The following is an 18604-nucleotide window of genomic DNA, read 5'->3' on the forward strand; positions in this document are numbered from 1 at the left end:
CAATGAATAAAAATGCCCTTTTTTCGAAGTCAACTAAACCCTAATGAACAAAACTGGCTAAAAACTCATGTATTTCAAAAAAATCTCAATTTTTACAACTTTACAGATGGATAAAACCTCTTTAGTGGTCATACAAACTTACTGTATGCGATTAAAACCCTGCATTCAGTGTCCTGTCCTGAAATAACTCGTATATTTAAAGAAAATCGACATTTTTATCTTTTTGTCACTGGATTAAACCTCGTTACCGGTCATAAAAACTCAGTCAAAACCCTACATTGACAGTGTCCAGTCCTTAGAGGTTCCACAAACATGAGCTGAACATGTTTACAGCTGTTAATTTATCATCCAGCAAGAGGAACAGGTGTTTAAATGAGGCTTTTTGCTTAACTTAGCACATTTACAGTGGTATTAGTTGATTAAAGTTCAGTTCAGAGTCTCTCTAACGGTATTTAGGATGCACTGGGTTCGTTATCGTCGGTCCTGACGTCACCTCAGGATCCGGCTGCTTCCTCAGCACTCTGCCGTCGTCGTGTTTATCCGAGGCCTCGGTGCGACCCGACCCGGCCCCCGGCTCTGTTTGTGTTTCTGCCACGGCCCCCAGGAGCCACCAGCCAGGACGGGAGATAAGATCCGACATGTCGAGTCATCACATGTGGAGGATCAGCTAGAATCACCCGGCGACTGTTTACGTCTCAGTCCGACGGTTCAGTCAGAGGTGTTATTCTTCAGCTAAAAAAGACGCTGTAAAACAACAAAATGCATCAATAAGTGGTAAAAATCCAGCAGGTACCACAATATGTTGTATGGAAAAAACTGTGGCATTAACCTTAACTAAAATAGTTACATTTTTAACTGATTTAAACACAGTTCTACAGTGTAATTTTACAGAATTATTAACTATTATTTGCATTTTGAACATTTTTATTGCAGTCAACATGTAAACTGAACCATTTTATTTCTTACTAGATATTATCTGTGATTTTATTAATTTATCTTCAAAATAACAGCAAAAATCTGTAAAACAAACAAATTAGATTTAACATTTAAATGCAGTAAAAATGTGTAATTGTATTTTTTATTTTTTAGCAGTATTTTAGCAGAACATTGAAAATCTGTATCACAAAGATGTTTAAAATGGTTTAATAAACATATTTTTTTCTGTCAAATAACAAACATCTGTAAAATAACATTTTTGCTGATTTAAATGCAGTCAAAATTGTGTAATTTCACACTAATAAAAATTTCACATAAAAGCAAAAGTAAATAATAGTAATTTTTTTTTACATCTGACCATAAAATTGCAGTTTTACTGTCTTAAATCAGCTAAAAATATCATTATTTTACAGATATTTTCTATTTTTTTCACAGTTTTTACAATGTTTTTACAAAATTGTGTAATTTTTCCATTTTGATGGATGCTGAAGCTGTTGAAACTGTCGTGGATCCTGTTTTAAAAGCAATTATTGCATCAAACATACTGAGATAACCAGTTCTGGTATGTTTACACCTAAAGCCTGAGTTCAAAATTGTGAAAAAACAGACGTTGTTCTTGAGTGTTCTGCCAAAAATAATGGATTGATCCTAGAAGACTGTTGATTTAGAGCTTTTCTCCTGATTAAAGTAACTCTGGAGATTGTCTGACCGATGTGAATTTGGTTGGATGAGCTCAACCAGTCGATACAGACACAGTAATCCAGATGTTTTTGCTTCCAGATCTGGTCCAGGATCAATGATCAGATGTTAAAAGACCAGTTGACCTGGAGACTAGAGCTCTAAACTCCACAACAATAATCCTACTTTATATCTTTCTTCCTTGTCTTCTTGCGTCTGTATTTTCCTGTCTTGAGGTATTTTGAAGCTCTAAATCCCGTCTTCTTCTGCTCATATTTGCTTCCTAATCTGTTCTGGATACGAAACAGTCGTAGGAATGTTTGCTTCCATCTCTTCCACTCTCTGGCCTCTCTGCTTTAATTTGGGTGTAATTGCTGATTATGTCGGAATGTGAGCCGCCTGCTCTAGTTTACTACTAAATGAACATGGATTACACGACTCTTGGAGCAGACTTCAGCTCTTCTTTCTGTCTTTTTATTCGTTTTTGTTAACATTTAAAGTGGATGCTGGTGGACAGGACATCAAAAATCTGGATTTATTTAAAAGTAATTTGGTTTTCTACTAGTTTTTTATGAGAATTTTAACAGAACAGGGAAAATCTGTATCAGAGAGATTCATAGACTTAATTTTTCTGTAAATTATCAGCAAACAACTGTAAAATAACTTTTTTGCTGATGTAAATATAGTAGAAATTGTGTAATTTCACCCCAAAAAAAGACTTTTTGTAAAATACAGATTTTTCATGCATAGTTTTGGCTTTTTTTTAAACAGTTAACATAAATATTATCTGTAACTTTACAAAACAGGATAAATCTGTGACATAAAATAATAAAATATTTACTATTTTTCAATCAATTTATATAATATACGTTACTTTTCCTTGAAATAACGATGAAATAATAGCTTTCTCTTTATACAGATTTAAATATGGTAAAATTTATGTAATTTTATTGTTAAATATTGTTTTAAAAAACCAAAACAATTTTTAATGTGGACATTATTTATATTTTTTGCCAGATTTTTCCCACTTAGCTAAATTCCAGATAATAATAACTACTAAAATCACAGGTCTTCTGTCTTTTTAGGTTTTTTTGTGTTTTTGTAGTGTGCTGGTGGTGATTTTGCTGCTTTGTCTTCGTGGCGATGTGTCCGAGGACACATCAGGGTTTGATCTGCTTTCAGATGTTGGGAATTCTGCTCAGTTAAGGCAGTTTTCTGGTAAAAATACTCTTAATTTGTCTGAGCGTGATGAAAGGATTGGCTGCAGGACGAATGCATGGGAGAGGAGGCACACAATGACGTCCTTTGTGTTGGTTTTTTCCTGGTTTTCACGTCAGCCTCCAGTCCGGTGTTTATACTGTCTCTGTTGGGCTGCAGGAGAGCAGCTCCAGTGTCTGTCTACTGTCACTGTGGCCTGGTTTAACTGGGAATCTGCAGAGCTGAAGGGTTTTCTGACTCCGTTCACTAGTCGGCTGCACTTTAGTTTGACTCGGTTCAAAGTTTTCTTCTTCTAGAAAAGTCTGGAAATGCTTCAAGTCACTGCAGAACAATTGTAGATTGCAAAGTTTAGCATGTATTAGCTTCACTCCTGCTCTCTGTGCTAATGTCTACTACTTTCTAATACAGCTGAATTCACTATAAATAAACTCCATTTACATATTTTTCAGTTTTTGTTGTCATACAGCTAAATAAAAGTGAATAGTGACTGAAATGCTTCCTTTTAATGCAACATTTGAACCAGTAGTCGCTTGCTAACTGCTGTTCCGTGCCGCTAACTACCTGCAACGTCCGACAAACTCATAATCAAATACTTTACCAGAACTCGAAGCTACTAACAGAGTCACAATAGCGAGAAAAGTAGTGTTTTTTTTCTTCTTCCTGCTTGTAAAGTATCCACAAACTTTGTTTCCACAGTGTTGGCCAATCACATGTGCATGTTTTGTCTCCTAAAGTGATTTTTAATGTGCATTTGCATTGTATCTGCAACTAAAATTCGGCCTTTCTAACGAAAGATTCGAAGTCTGTTAAGATTTTTCTCTTAAACTGGATCCGACCTGTGCCTGGAGAGCAGGTAAAGTACTTGATTGCAGTGTGAAAGCATTGAATCTACAGCATTTGTAGTATTTCTACTTCTTTCTTTAAGGCCAGTGTTTCATAATCACATGTTGTTGGGTATAACCTGACAGATTCTGGTTTCAGGTTCTCGTACAAGTCGTATGTAGACGTCAAGATTTAATATTGGACATTCGTTGAAGTGCTGGATTGATAAGAGTAGTAGTACTGTCCTTTTACTGTGCGGTTCTGAGGAGAACCGACTGCATCAGAGCCAAAGTAAGTAATTTAATTGACTTAATCTGTCTGAACGTTCTTAGAAATAGACGAGCCTCGAGGAACTCTGTGGAGTTCTTTATCATTGCTACTGTGCAAGAAACAAAATGGTTCTTTGAGGAAACCTCATAAAGGTTCTTCAGTGACTTGTTTTATAGGGTTTGGGATTCCAGAAAATACAACATTTTCATACTTTCAGCTTTGTTATTCCTGCATCATAAAACGAACGTGCTGTTGGGTATAATCTGACAGATTCTGGTTTTAGATTCTTGAACAAGTCGTATGTAGACGTCAATATTTAATATTGGACATCCATTAAAATACCGGATTGATGAGATGTATTGATAAGAATAGTAGTACTGTATTTACAGAGTGATTAAAGGGAGAGAACTGACTGCGTCAGAGCCAAAGTAATGCATTTAATTGACTTAATCTCTCTGAATGTTCTTAGAAATAGACGAACCTCAAGGAACTTGGTGAGATTCCTTATCATTGCTACTGTGCAAGAAACAAAATGGTACCTTGAGGATCCCCTCATAAAGACTCATTTTATAGGGTTTGGGATTCCTGTATGAACTCTAATTGTGGATCAAAGTAAGGTATTTTCAGCCTTGTTTTTCCTGTATCATAAAATTAACATGTCTTTGGGTATAAGCTGTCAGATTCTGGTTTTAGGTTCGCGAACAAGTCGTATGTAGATGTCAAGATTTAATATTGGACATCTAGACTGATTGTAGTGTTGATAAGAGTATCAGTACCGTTAAGATCTTAATGAGACCCATCTCTACTTAAGATTACAGAGTGATGAAAGAGAGAACTGACTGCATCAGAGCCAAAGTAATGCATTTAACTGACTTTATCTCTAAACTTTCTTAGAAATAGAAGAACTTGTAATTCCTGTATCATAAAATTAACGTGTCTTTGGGTTTTAGCTGACAGATTCTGGTTTTAGTTTCTTGAACAAGTCATATGTAGACGTCCAGATTTAAAATCGGATTTCTGTTAAAGTACCAGATTGATAAGTAGTAGTACCGTTAAGATCTTAATGATACCCATCTCTACTTATGATTTCAGAGCGACTAAAGAGAGAATCGACTGCATCAGAGCCAAAGTAATGCATTTAATTGAGTTGATCTCTTTGAACTTTCTTAGAAATAGAAGAACTCAGTGGGCTTCTTTATCATTGCATGGTTCTTTGAGGAACCTCCCATAAAAGTTCTTCAAAGACTTGTTTTATAGGGTTTGGGATTCCAGTTTGAACTCTTACAGTGGATAAAAATAAAACATTATCGTACTGTGAGCTTTGTTTTTCCCGTATCACAAAACGAACGTGTCTTTGGATGTAATCTGACAGACTCTGGTTTTAGGTTCTTGAACAAGTCGTATGTAGACGTCAAGACTTACTATTGAACACCTGTTAAAGTACCATAAGTAGTATTGATGAGTAATAGTACTGTACTTACAGAGTGACGAAAGAGATAATCGACTGCATCAGAGCAAAAGTAACGCATTTGATTGACTTTATCTCTTTGAATTTTTTTTAGAAATAGAAGAACTTCGAGGAACTCTATGGGGTTCTTTATCATTGCATGGTTCTTTGAGGAACCCCTCATAAAAGTCCTTCAAAGACTGGTTTTATAGGGGTTTGGGATTCCAGTTTGAACTCTAATAGTGGATAAAAAAAAAACCATTTTCATACTGTCAGCGTTGTTACTCCTGTATCATAAAATGAAGCAAACAAATATGACGGACAGAGACAACCGACTGCATCAGAGCAAATATAGAGCATTTATTTAACTTTTTTGAACAGATTAGCAAAAATAATGATGCACATGATCAGAAAAATGCAGAATATCGGCTCTGATAATTGGTCGATCTCTAGTTTTTATTAGAAAGCTTTTATGAGAAGCTGAAGTCAGTCTTGGAATAATTAACTGCTAACTAAAAATACAGAATTTTTTTATGTTGACATTATTTAAAAGTTGGTTTTCTGCAGAATTGAAATGTTTTGCTGGCAGATTCAAAGGTTTCAGGTGAGAGTAGAAACAAACTGGTTGTAAAATCCAGCTGAGAGAGAGAGTGTTGGTGTGATCGCCTCCTCCTCCTCCTCCTTCATCGGCCGGCCGGTCGGTGGGTTTCCATGGAGCCTGAACAAAGCCATCTGGACTGAGGAATGTGGTTTTGGGAACGCTCCACCTTCCACAGTGGAGGACCGAAGCCCTGGAGGTCCTGATAAGAGCTTAGGCTGTGTGTGTTCTGGTGCACAATGTTTCCAGGGATGGTCGGATTAACAAATATCCCCCCAAACAAGGACGTTTTCACCTCTTTTCACATCTTTAACCGCTCCGTTTCGTACTCCGGCTTTAAAAGATTTGTAGATTGGCGCTTATTTAATGGTTTACCATCTTTGTTGTGGTTTATTCTAACAAGAAACAAGAGCGGGGGACAGATTTAACACAAATTCGTCTGTTCATCAGTCAAAAGAACTCACATTTAATGCAGAAAAGCAATAAAACTCCATTTAATAAACCGCCACCAACAAATGTTTAGCATTATTAGTCAAGCATCCTAAAATAACCCTTGTCAAATGCTAATAAATCCAATAACTCACAATGGAAAAGATGTTTAATTTCATTTAAATGGCATGAGCATGTAAAATTTTGCACGTTTTTTTAATTTAAACAGTGTGAAAAGTGGTTCAGTGAGGGAAATAAAGTGTTAAAAACCACATGCCATGTTGTGTTGTTGTGATAATAGTGAATAAGATGGAGGGGGAGGGGAGCGTGAGGAGCAGCTGCTGCCACTGTTCACCATTGATTGTGTGTCTGTGCATCATTTGTACCTTTTGTCTCACGTGATAACACAAACTGCCTCATTTATACTCATTAAAAAGGCTGAAATTCAGCTGAAAAATAATTGGTTTTTCCATTTCCCTGGGTGGTTTAATGATTGAACACTTTGCTCCAGAGCCACTTCAGGCCACGTTTCATCTTTGATTTATTATGTATCATATAAAGAAATGCAGTTGTTTTTCTGCTCTGGGTTCATGTTTACACAGTGTTGTCCAACAGCGGGTGCATGTTTTGGCTCCTAGGAGGATTTTTAAAGAGTGTTTGCATCCAGAAATCCTTCAGTGTTCGTGTATCTGCAACAATTCAGCTCTTTGAACCAAAGATTTGAAGTCTCTTAAGGTCTTTTACCAGAGCTGAATCCAACTTGTGCTTGAAGAACTATTAAATAACTTAAATGCAGTGTAAAGACAAAATAAAACACACAAAATTAGAAACAACAACCTAAGATATTGTCTGAAAATGAGCAGGATGAAGTTCAACTAATTAACTCCTACCAGCTACATCTCATATCTTACTGTTTCCTGTTTGCTTCAAACCCCATATACCTCTTTAAAAACCCCAAGAACACTTTTATTATTGTTATCATAATTCTATTTTTCTTTTACTTTTTGAAAATAGTTTCTTAAATTGTTTTGTCGTCGTAATTATTTTGAGATGTAGCCATTTAGTCACATAGAAATTACCTGAGCACATTCACCATCTCCAAATTTTTGATTTTAGGACAGTAAATGTCCTTGTTAAATATTAAATAGAGGCATAAATTCATTTTTTTAGAGCTGTAGTGAACCAAAGAACCTACTTTTCCACCAATCGGTTGTGGAAAAACACAAAGCTGTATGTTATCTCTAGATTGATTAAATTGACCATAATGAACTGAGTTTCTTCTACTTGCAACTTCATTAGATTATATACATTATAAATCAACATAAAATGCTAATAGTTACAGCATGTTAAATTATTTCAACCGAGTTATTTTGTACTATGTGAACAACAACTATTGAGGAATAAAACCTAGAGAAGTTAGCTGTTATTTTTAGATGATCTGACATGTTGGTTGTTGAGCTGCAATACACAAACTGCTGTTTGTAGAGTTTAAACTCAACTTTTTGGAACCAAATGTAATGTTAAATCAATGCAAAATAAGTCAAACCCAGCAATTTCTATTAGGTTGGAGGAGTCCAGCATTATAAAAATAGGGGTTTTCACGGGTAGTTTCTTATCCTGTTGACCAAAATATTGGATTTGTCTTGACATAGGGCTTTTTTTCTTACGAAGGCAACACCAGCAGTTGTGTGACTAATAAGAATTTGGTTGATTTGGTGTAGATGATGGCATTTTGACCAGTTGATTAACCAGTCGAACCTGGAATCATGTACAGATTGTACTATATATAGTCATTATTGTATTTTAATATTAAACAGACACAGAAATCTGGTTTTTATATGTGGTAATAAATATAATTCTTTGGAGTTGATTGAGTTTAGAGGTGACTGCGTTGGTCTTAAACTCATTGGCGCTAGTCGGAGGTCATTTGGCACCACAAAAATCTTTGTCATGGTGGAATCTCTGTTTTAGTGGTAATAGTAGTGTTAACAGTAGGTATAAATACAGCAGAAGTCAGTTTCTTTAGCTTGTTGACCAAGATAATGGATTAATGTTGATGTAGGGTTTCTTTTCTTTGGACAGCAACACCAGCAGATTGTCTCACCAATCAGACTTTGGTTTAGATGATGACATTTTGACCAACTGATTAAGTCGACGTGGAAACTGCATCTCTAATGTTTTTGTTCCCATATGTTGCAGCAAAATATGATTTTTTTAACCTCTGCAGACCAGGTTTTTATCAGTATTTTAAGGAGTAGTTGCACATCAGGATGCTTCCTTTATTTTGATAATTTTGTTATTGTATTTAGGAGGAACTTGCTCATGCTGCCTCAATGGAAATCATTCACAGATTGTACTGTATGTAGTCATTATTATGTTTTAATTGTAAACATGCAGTAATAAATATACTTCTTTGGAGTTGATTTAGTTTAGAGGTGGCTGTGTTGGATGCACTGTTATTCTTGGACTTTTTTTGACATTCTATAGTAGAAATAAGCTCATCAGATGGATTTTTACGTGGTGGAATTAAAGAGGCGTCACATCGTTTAAGTGACTCCAGAAACACTCGGCTGTTCAGTTGATCTTCTCAGCGTGCTGTTGGACAAAAGCCAATCAAAGTTTCCAAAGCAAGCTGTCTGCCATTTAAACTGAGAAAAACAACTTTTTTTTGGTTTCCATTGGTGATTGACAGAACATTTGCAGAAATGACGGAGCCCTTTAACAGGATGGTGTTTAGCTGGAATGGCTGGTTGACTAAATGATGGTGATTCACAGAACAGTGGAGGTTCGTAGCGTAATGAAGGTATTTTTCCTTCCATAATGAGTATGTAGTATTTATAGCTTTTAGAACAACTTCAAACATCCTGACTTTTGGGTTTTCTCTGTTTTAGCAGCGGAGACGTTCATAATTACCTACAAGTAACACAGACAGATGACTACTGCTCTCTGTGAAAACACATTTTTAACCAGGCTAAGAATATATATATGTCTATAGACGACATTGTCAGACTGAAATATCTCAACAAATATTGACTCTGCTACCATGAAATTTTGTACAAACACTCAAAGTTCCCAAAGGGTGAATGACTTTGGTGATCTCCTGACTTTTGACGCTGAAATTTTCCAACAGCTATTGGGTTTATTTATATGAATGTTTGGTGCAAACATCCATATTCCCATCTCGGATGCATTAACCAAAAGGTTGAATGATGCGGCAGAATCAGGACGTTCAGCCTTTTAGTTTACGGCCAAATGCATGGATAATTAATGACATTTCCTGTAGCTACAGGTGCACTTTGCGTTGAGCATTAATGAGTATTTCATTGTACTTCCATATCTGTAGGGTTTTGTTGATTTATGAGAACAAAAGCTGTATATTTTTTAATTGTACTGTGTATGTAAAAAGCCCAACTAAAGACTAAAGTTGAAATCAGTTTCATGCTCTTGCATCTGGTAAAACTGCATCGTCTCTACATTTAAATTAGCAGATGTTTGCCATTTTTTAACTGACTCGTATTGTTTGTATACGTCCACTGTCACATAGGGGCCATAAAGGACAGATTGTGGCAGTACGCTAGTTTTGAATCATTTAACATTTACCCTCTAAAGCTACTCAGAGACCCCTAAATTGTAATGTATGGTTAAGAATGTATAAGATAAGAATGTATAAGTCACAGAGAATGCACAGCATAAAATGGCACAAAAGTGTTTTCTAGTTTCATAGATGTCATGTTGTGTTGCAGAAAATCCTATTTCGATGGGAATCTTGATAGGAAATGCTACATTAATCAATTTTCAGTTACATAACCCAAGAATCTGGATGAACATTTCCCCCCTCCTTCTGCTGCCGTGACAGTTCCCAGGAATTTGTTGACTTGCAGATCATACTTGTTTTCAGGAACAAACAGATCTGCTCTGTTTTTACGCCTCTTATTGATGAGTCTACCTATTAACCAGGATGTAAAGGTCGTTCTCTGGCATTTCTGACGAGACAACGTGTGTTTTTACAGAAGCCCATTGACCATTGTACGCAATTTCCTTCACTGCTTCTCTTGTCAGTTAAAGCAGGAGGGAAAACCAAGATTTCATGGTGGACATGTTGTTCCATCAGTGGATGTGGGGCTCAAGAGGCTGTTTTTGTTGAGAAAATGTCAAAACACTGCGTCTATTTTCAAAATCTTTGAGAGAACGGTCCAAGTTTTCACAATGAGAAACAGTAAACAGCGTCAGGAGTCATGGGAGTCGGCTCTGCAGGCCTGGTAGTTTTGGAAAAACTCGCTCATGACAGGTTTTCTCAGAGTCGCTCTGATTAATTTGATCCTCCGTGGACAAACTGGTCATGAGACTGTGAGACACGAATGACAGGACTGGAAAATATGTGTTGTCCTGAAGTCAGAGCAATGTTTGAGCTAAAAAAAAAATAGTGGAGAAACATCTGATTTGATCCAGCTCAGGGTTTAAATACAGACTTTAGAGCAGGGGTGTCAAATTAATTTTAGTTCAAGGACCACATTCAGCCCAATATGATCTCCAGTGACCAGTAAAATCAGAGCATAACAACCTATAAATAAGCACAACTCCTAGTTGTTCCCTTGTTAAGTGCCATCAAGTACATTCTGAAAAAGTTACATTTAAGGAGTTATCCTTGTACACAACATGATGAACAAAAAAAATTCTTAAGAAAAATAAATTCCAGCAACATTATAACTCAGTTTGTCATTTACACATTACAACTTACAAATCAGAGTGTCTACGAAGGAACAAAACATTTAGTCACAGTTGGAGCTGGATGATACAGTATTTTACTTCATGATCAAAATGACAAAAATCAGACACAAAAGACAAAAAACAACAAAACGAAGACAAAATATTACAAAAATTAGACACAAAATGACAAAAACGAAACACAAAACACCCAAAAATGAGACAACACGAAACGAAAGAGACAAAAAATTTGACAAAAAAATATACAAATGACAGAAACGAGACCAAAAATGACAATAGTGAGAAACAAAATGAGAAAAATGTAGACCAGCAACCCAAGCGAGACAAAAAACCACGCACATGATACACAACAACAAATAAAGTAAAACACAAAATGACATAAATAAGACAGAAAACGCAAGCGAGGCAAAAAGGAAACAAAACGAGAAAAACATGAGACACACCACAGAAGTCAGACAAAAAGCAAGACAAAGTATTACAAAAATGAGACGTAAAACAACCAAAAATGAGACAAATGACATGAAAAAAAAGGGGGGAAAAATTGGCAAAAAAGTTACAAAAGTGACAAAAACAAGACAAAATGCTACCAAAATGAGACACAAAACGATACAAGAACAATGAACAACCTAGAATTTTACTTTATGCTTTAGGGTTTTCATGTTTTACGTAACGTGTTTCAACGTCATTGTGAGTGTTACTGCCTCAGCACGTCAAGAAAATGAATCATTTTTATCAAAGTGAAGACAGCAGAGCGGCATTACGACATGAACAGTTCATTGGAAGGGATTCATCAGAGAGATTCATGTCCTCCTGCTCTGTTTTCTGTGTCCTTCCAGAGAGGAGGTCCAGGAGAACTGTGTTCGCTGGAGGAAGAGGTTCACCTTCGTGTCTAAAATGAGCGCCAACCCTCACACCGGAGTCCTGGATCCGTCAGTCTGCAGGGTTTCAGTCAGGAAGGTACGACTCTAAGCTGGACATAAACCATAAAAATGCATTTATTTGATGGGGGCAGTTCACATTAATGAACGACTGTTTAGACACCAATAGACGTAAATATGCCGCTATTTATGCCAAAGATATCTTTGGACCTGCAAATTACCAAATCAGTGTCTTGAAAAGGGGGTAGTTTTTATCTGTAAGGTTGGGTCTCCTTTTTAAATGACATCCAGACCTACAGAACAGCATCTAAACTTGTTTACCCAAAGAAAAGTACAGACTGTTATAACAGGTTTGGAATAGAACTACAACGAATAATAGATTATTCATCTATATAATATAGTTACCAACTATTAAATTTATCATCAACTATTTTGGTGGTCAATTAAGCAAGTATTTTCTGGTTTGTGTCCTAATCTATGACAGCAAACTAAATGTATTTGGCAAAACAAGACATTTAATGATGTCTCCTTGGACTTTGGAAATACTCGACATTTTGCACCATTTTCTGACATTATATTGTCTGAACAACCAATCAGTTAATCAAGAAAACAATCCACCGGTTGTTCAATAAAGAAAATAATCAGCTCTAATACTCCTGTCTGTGTGCTTCCATTGATTTAAAAACGATTTTTTGAGAAATATATTTCTTCTGCAGCCCAGAAAACTGTAGCATGTGTCTAGTTTGGTCTGACCAACACTCCAAAACCATGAAATATTCAGTAGACTCTACTGCAAATCATAAACAACTTTCTTTTAAGAACCTAGAATCATTACATTATTGGCATTTTGCTAGATTTTTGTTGGATTGTTGAATAAATGGTTAACTTTCTGTTGGTTGATTGACAAATTGTTGTGGCTATAAATGTCGTGCAGACGGAGCTTGCTTTTCAATTATAGGCATTTAAAATTAGGTTTAAACCATTGGTTACAGTGATGTGACCATCTAAAAACTAAAGTTTAAACTTTTATATGTAGATATCTTTGTATTTTTACTATTTAAATCATATGAGATCAACAGAACACCATCTAAACCTAATTAGTGAGTTTAAACCTTGATTTTTAGAGATCTCAGTGCGTTTTGGAAAGAATTAATTGGGTTTTTTGTTCTGTAAGGCCAAGTATCTTTTGGTTTTTATTATTTAAATCATATCCAGACCTACAGAATGCCACCTAAACCTAATTAGCAAGATTAAACCTTGATTTTAGGAGATCTCAGTGCTTTTTGGAAGTAGCTATTTGAAAGTTTTGTTCTGTCAGACTGAGTATCTTTGTGTTATTGCTCTTTAAATCATATCCAGACCGACAGAACAGCATCTAAACCCAATTAGCAATAAGAAAGTATCGACTGTAACGACAGGTTTGGACGTTTTCTCACAGAAATGCATCGAGGATATTTCAGTTCAGTCTCTCCCATGTGAATTCTGCCTCATTGAACTACACAGGAGCCACCGGTGTGGTCCCAGCCTGTAATTTCATGCGTCTCGATGGAGGCCTGTAATCGGAGGCCTCTGTAATATAAAGTTGGATCACTGGCTTCATTACTGTCTTCCTGTTTTCTCCCCTGCAGGAACTCAAAGGAGGAAAAGCCTATACGAAGGTAAGAGTCGCCTCATAAACACATTGAAACAGTTACAGATGAGCTCGTGTCCGTCTCTGTAAACCTTGATGCCACATCGTGTAAATATTAGGATTTCTGCCACCAGCCGGGCGCAAACTTAAATCTAAAACCTGCTCACGTTTTCTGGGAATCTGCAAAACATCCTGCCGACACCTCGGCTAACGGTAATGGCTCCTCCAGTGTGAGTCATGAATGAAACAAGGTCGAAGCTCTTGTGAAGATAAACTCACGTCGATGCCCGGCAGGAACCGTTTCCTCTGTTCTCGCCCGCCTCTCCTTTTAGATTTCCTTCGGTTAAATATACCTCGCTTCCCTCCTTAGAAGTTGGCTTCCTTAAATAAAATACGCACCTATGAAAACAGACGCCGCAGAAAGGGAAACCTGCAGGATGAAGAATGGGAGGCGTTTTGCTCGAGAGAGCTGCAAAGTTAATTTAGAAAAACATCAGACAAAAGCAGCTTCCGCCTGGTCTGAGATAAAGGTCATAAAGTCAGGTGTTGTGGTGAAATCTCTGACCTACTAATGTTAGTGTTGATCTGGGATTTGTAAATGTGCAGGAGTGTCAAAATCTCAGTTTTACAACTTTAATAGAACTTTTACAAAAATAAATGGTTCATTTGAATTAAGCTAAGGGGCTTTTATTTTAAACGTTAATTCAAAGTTTAAAAATTTGATTTAAAGACAAACAAGGACTCGTCTCATTTTTGAGATCCCATATTAAGCCTTTATAGTTAGCTTTTCAAGCTAATTTTAAAATGATTTTTTTCTCTTAAAAACTGCTGAGAAACAAAAACTCAACAAATTTTGTTGTTTATCACTCCAGCAATAGAGAAACTCAAAGATAATTGTGCTGAATCAACCTTAAATCCAGAAATCCATTGATTATACAGCCTGGAGGTACTTTCTACAAGATATATTAAGATTTTTTAATAGCCGAGAAGCTAATATTAAGGATTTGTATTTAGCTTTTCATGCTAAGTTATCTTTAGATGAGTTTCTAAAATGATTTTTCCTTTTAAAAACTGTTGAGAAACAATAAAAATTAAAAAAAAACTTTTGTTGTTTATCACTCCAGCAGTAGAGAAACTCAAAGATAATTGTGTTAAATCAACCTTAATATCCAGAAATCCATTGATTATACAGCGTGGAGATGCCTTATGCAAGATATATTAAGATTTTTTAATAGCTGAGAAGCTATATTTTAGCTGCATATTTTAAATATACTGTTAAATCAGGGCTTGTTTTCTTTATTGAGAATGCAAATACTGTAAACATTCATTTGTTTCCTGCAAAATCACTTTGAGATAAATGATTGGTTCATTAATTAATTAGTTTTCTTAGTGTTGGTCTGAGATTTATAAACGGGCAATAAAAAGCGAAAGTGCAGGAAAGGAGCCAAAAAAACGGGGCATTCATGGCCCAAAAAAGGAGGGAAAAAGTGCAAACGGAAAGTGAAAAGTGTAGAAATGGAGCCCACAAACAGGAATTTTAATGGGTCGTAAATCCAGAATCTGACGCAGGTTTCATCATTACAGGTTTTTTGATACATTTAATTTATCAAGTGGTTTAAGGCTGAATAACATTTTAAAAAGTGACATGAGGGCCTCATCTCATATGGGAGATTCTCATTTTAGTAGCTTGCAATACCAAAAAAAACTGTAAAAAAGCAAAATGTTGAACAACCACAAAAAAAGAAACAAAGAAAAAGTGAAAGTAACAGCAAATATCTGTAAAATGATGGTACTTTTTTGCTGATTTAAATACAGCAAGCCGGTTGTACGTTCACATTCTAAATTAACAAATTAGTATTTGTAAAAATACAGATTTATGATGTGTACATTTTTTCAGTTTTAGCCTGTTAGGTTTTTTTGGTGTTTTTTTTTTTTTTTGTAGATTAATACTTCTTTTCTGTGATTTCTACTTAATATTATCTATAATTTAACAAAACGAGGGAAATCTGTACACTAACAGGTAAAAAAGAAATCTGTATTTGATATTTTCTGATTTAATTGCAGTATAAAAAATAGTGCTATTTTATGGTCAAATGCAAACAATACAGATACTTGATGTGGATGGTACAAGCAGCTGTTTTTTAGAGTTAACTTGCAAATTTATCTTTTTTTATCATTTTGCTGATTATTATCTCTACTTTAATGAAACAGTAGCTGTAAAATAACAGTAAAAACAGTGCAATACAGTAAAAAATTACAGCTAAAGACTGAAAAAATGTGAAAAAAAACTAAATAATGACTTATTTCTGGTCATTTCCTTCACTTTTTTTTTTTTTCCAATTTCTTAGTTGTACAGTCAAGACCAACTCAAGTTGTTTTTGCCTCTGTACCTGCAGAAGCTTTTTTCTTCTCTCAGAGACTTTAAAAGCACAGGTTTCCCTCAGTCTGGTTCGATGTCTGTTCAGACTGACGTGTGGTTTCTGCACTCTGTCATACGGCTTCAAACACTTCAAAAAAACGCTGATGTAAAATTACTCGGTGCGCTAAGTGGTGGGTGTCTCTCCTTTCCCAAACATGCGCCAGAAATAAGGAGCAGTGAAGGCCCAAATTAGCCAATCTACAATTAACTTGTTCTTCACCCTCAGCTGGGTTTCACAGACCTCAACATGGCCGAGTTCGCTGGTTCTGGTTCTACGGTGAGGTGCTGCCTGCTGGAGGGATACGACACCAAGAACACACGGCAGGACAACTCCATACTGAAGGTAAGGAATTGGGCTTTTGCTGGTTTAAAAAATGGGAGGGAAAAGATGTAAACAGAAGGAGAAAGTGTAGAAAAGGAGCTGTACAAACAGGGCATCCAAGTGCATAAAAAGGAGGGAAAAGGTGTAAATGGAAGGAGAAAGAGTAGAAAAGGAGCCGTACAAAGGACATTTGTGGACAAAAAAGGAGGGAAAGTGGTAAATGGAAGGAGAAAGTGTAGAAAAGGAGCTGTACAGACAAGGTATTCATTGGTAAAAAAGGAGGAAAAAGATGTAAACAGAAAGTGTAGAAAAGGAGCCCTAAAAACAACATTTGTGGGCAAAAAAGGAGGGAAAAGTTGTAGAAAAGGAGCCGTACAAATGGGGCATTTAAGGGCAAAAAAGGAGGGAAAAGGTGTAAATGGAAAGAGAAAATTGTATAAAAGGTGCTGTACAAACAGGGCATTCATGAGCAAAAAAAGGAGGGAAAAGGTGTAAATGGAAGGGAAACGTGTAGAAGAGGTGCTGTACAAACAGGACATTTGTGGGCCACAAAAAGGAGGGAAAAGTTGTAAATGGAAGGAGAAAAATGCAGAAATGGCACGTGCAAACAGGAAATTTATCAGGAAATAAGGATGGAAAAGGAATCGGATAAAGAGGCTGTACCAACAGGGCATTTGAGGGCAGAAAAGGAGGGAAAAAGTGTAAATAGACGGAGAATTTGTAGAGAAGGAGCCGTACAAACAGGGCATTTGTGGGCATAAAAAGAAGGGAAAAGGAGCTGTACCAACAAGGCACTTAAAGGGCAAAAAAGAAGGGAAAAGGTATAAATGGAAGGAGAAAAATATTGAAAAAGAGCCATACAAACAGGACATTCATTGGCAAAAAAAGGAGGGAAGGTGCAAATGGAAGGTGAAAGTGTAGGAAAGGAGGTGTGCAAACAGAAATTTTGTTGTGTCATAAATCCAGAATCTGATGCGGGTTTTATCATTAACTTCAACACTTTGACCTTTTCACTGATCGCTCCCAACCCCCAAATTTAGCGCAAAGGCAAGAGGATCAATTATCGCTTTGTCATGTGAAACAGGCAAAAGACTTTGGTTCAAGTGCTTTGGTTTCTCTGTTGAAATGAAAATATAGTTTTTAGGAACTGAAACGAGCTCCGTCAGCTTCCAGAAGAGGTTAGATTGTATTTTAACCTCTTCACCTTTAGTGTTGTGTGTTGTGGTTTTACAATAACAGGGTGGAACCAGTTCAAAAAAAAGCACAAAATATCAAATAAACTGTTTCTACAGCAGCTATAATTAACAATTAACCAGCTATAAGTCAGTGTCATGCAGCTAGTTGACTTCAACTTTGCTATCCTGACATGAATAGTTAAATTTTTAAGAAGAAACTGCAGTGAAAGCAGATAATTTCTAATAAATGTGAACTTAAAGAGATTTTTTTCATGGTAAATACTCTTAAAAAATTTTTTTTTGAATAAGCCTTTAAAAAAACAATGAAAACTCAACAAAATTCAAGATAATTGTGTGTTAAATCCAGAAATCCATTGATTATACAGCCTAAAGATGCTTTATGAAAGATGTATTAAGATTTTTTTAATAGCCGAGAAGCTGTATTTTAGCTGCATATTTTAAATAAACTGTTTAATCAGGACTTGTTTTGTTTATTGATAATGAAAATACTGCAAACATTCATTTGTGTCCTACAAAATCACTTTGAGATAAATGATTACTTCATTAATTAATTAGTCAATTAAGCAAAAATGCAGAAAATATCCGTGTTCTAGCTGCTTCTCTTTGTGTTATCTGATAATAAACTCAGTATCTTTTTGTTGTCTGACCAAAAAGAAAGATTTAAAGACATTTTCCACAACTTCCTGACATCCAGAGATTAATTGATTAATTGAAAACCTAATTTCCTGACAGTAGCTGCTGAAAACAAAGCAGTAACTGAGGCAGTTTATTGTCTGAGTGAATGAAGCAGCTTCTGGTTTTCTTTGGTGAGGAGCTCTGCAGCGCCAACCAGAGGTCATCCACTCAAACTGCTCAGTGAAGCCAACAGAATCTGGAGGAGTTTCGTCATTCATTTTCTCTGGAAAAACTTCATGCCGTGCAGATGTGCAGAACTCACTGAGCTTCATGGGAATTTACTGCATTTCTAGGTAGTGTTACTGCAAAAAAAAAACAACAGGCCCGATTCAATTTATAGACTAAATGGAGTTTCAGCTCC

General features: G+C 36.0%; 1 protein-coding gene across 2 annotated transcripts in view; it reads left to right on the forward strand.

Annotated features, from left to right (window-relative positions):
- eeig1a (estrogen-induced osteoclastogenesis regulator 1a) overlaps nt 1–18604 on the forward strand; it is a 51996-nt gene that overhangs the window by 14040 nt on the left and 19352 nt on the right. For both annotated transcript variants that reach the window (XM_023261952.3, XM_035944298.2), the window contains exons 3-5: nt 11960–12080; nt 13630–13659; nt 16277–16393. In XM_023261952.3, the coding sequence (XP_023117720.2) occupies nt 11960–12080; nt 13630–13659; nt 16277–16393 (268 nt within the window). The remainder of the gene's footprint in view (nt 1–11959; nt 12081–13629; nt 13660–16276; nt 16394–18604) is intronic.

This window comes from Amphiprion ocellaris, chromosome 6, assembly GCF_022539595.1.
Source record: "Amphiprion ocellaris isolate individual 3 ecotype Okinawa chromosome 6, ASM2253959v1, whole genome shotgun sequence".
NCBI lineage: Eukaryota > Metazoa > Chordata > Actinopteri > Pomacentridae > Amphiprion > Amphiprion ocellaris.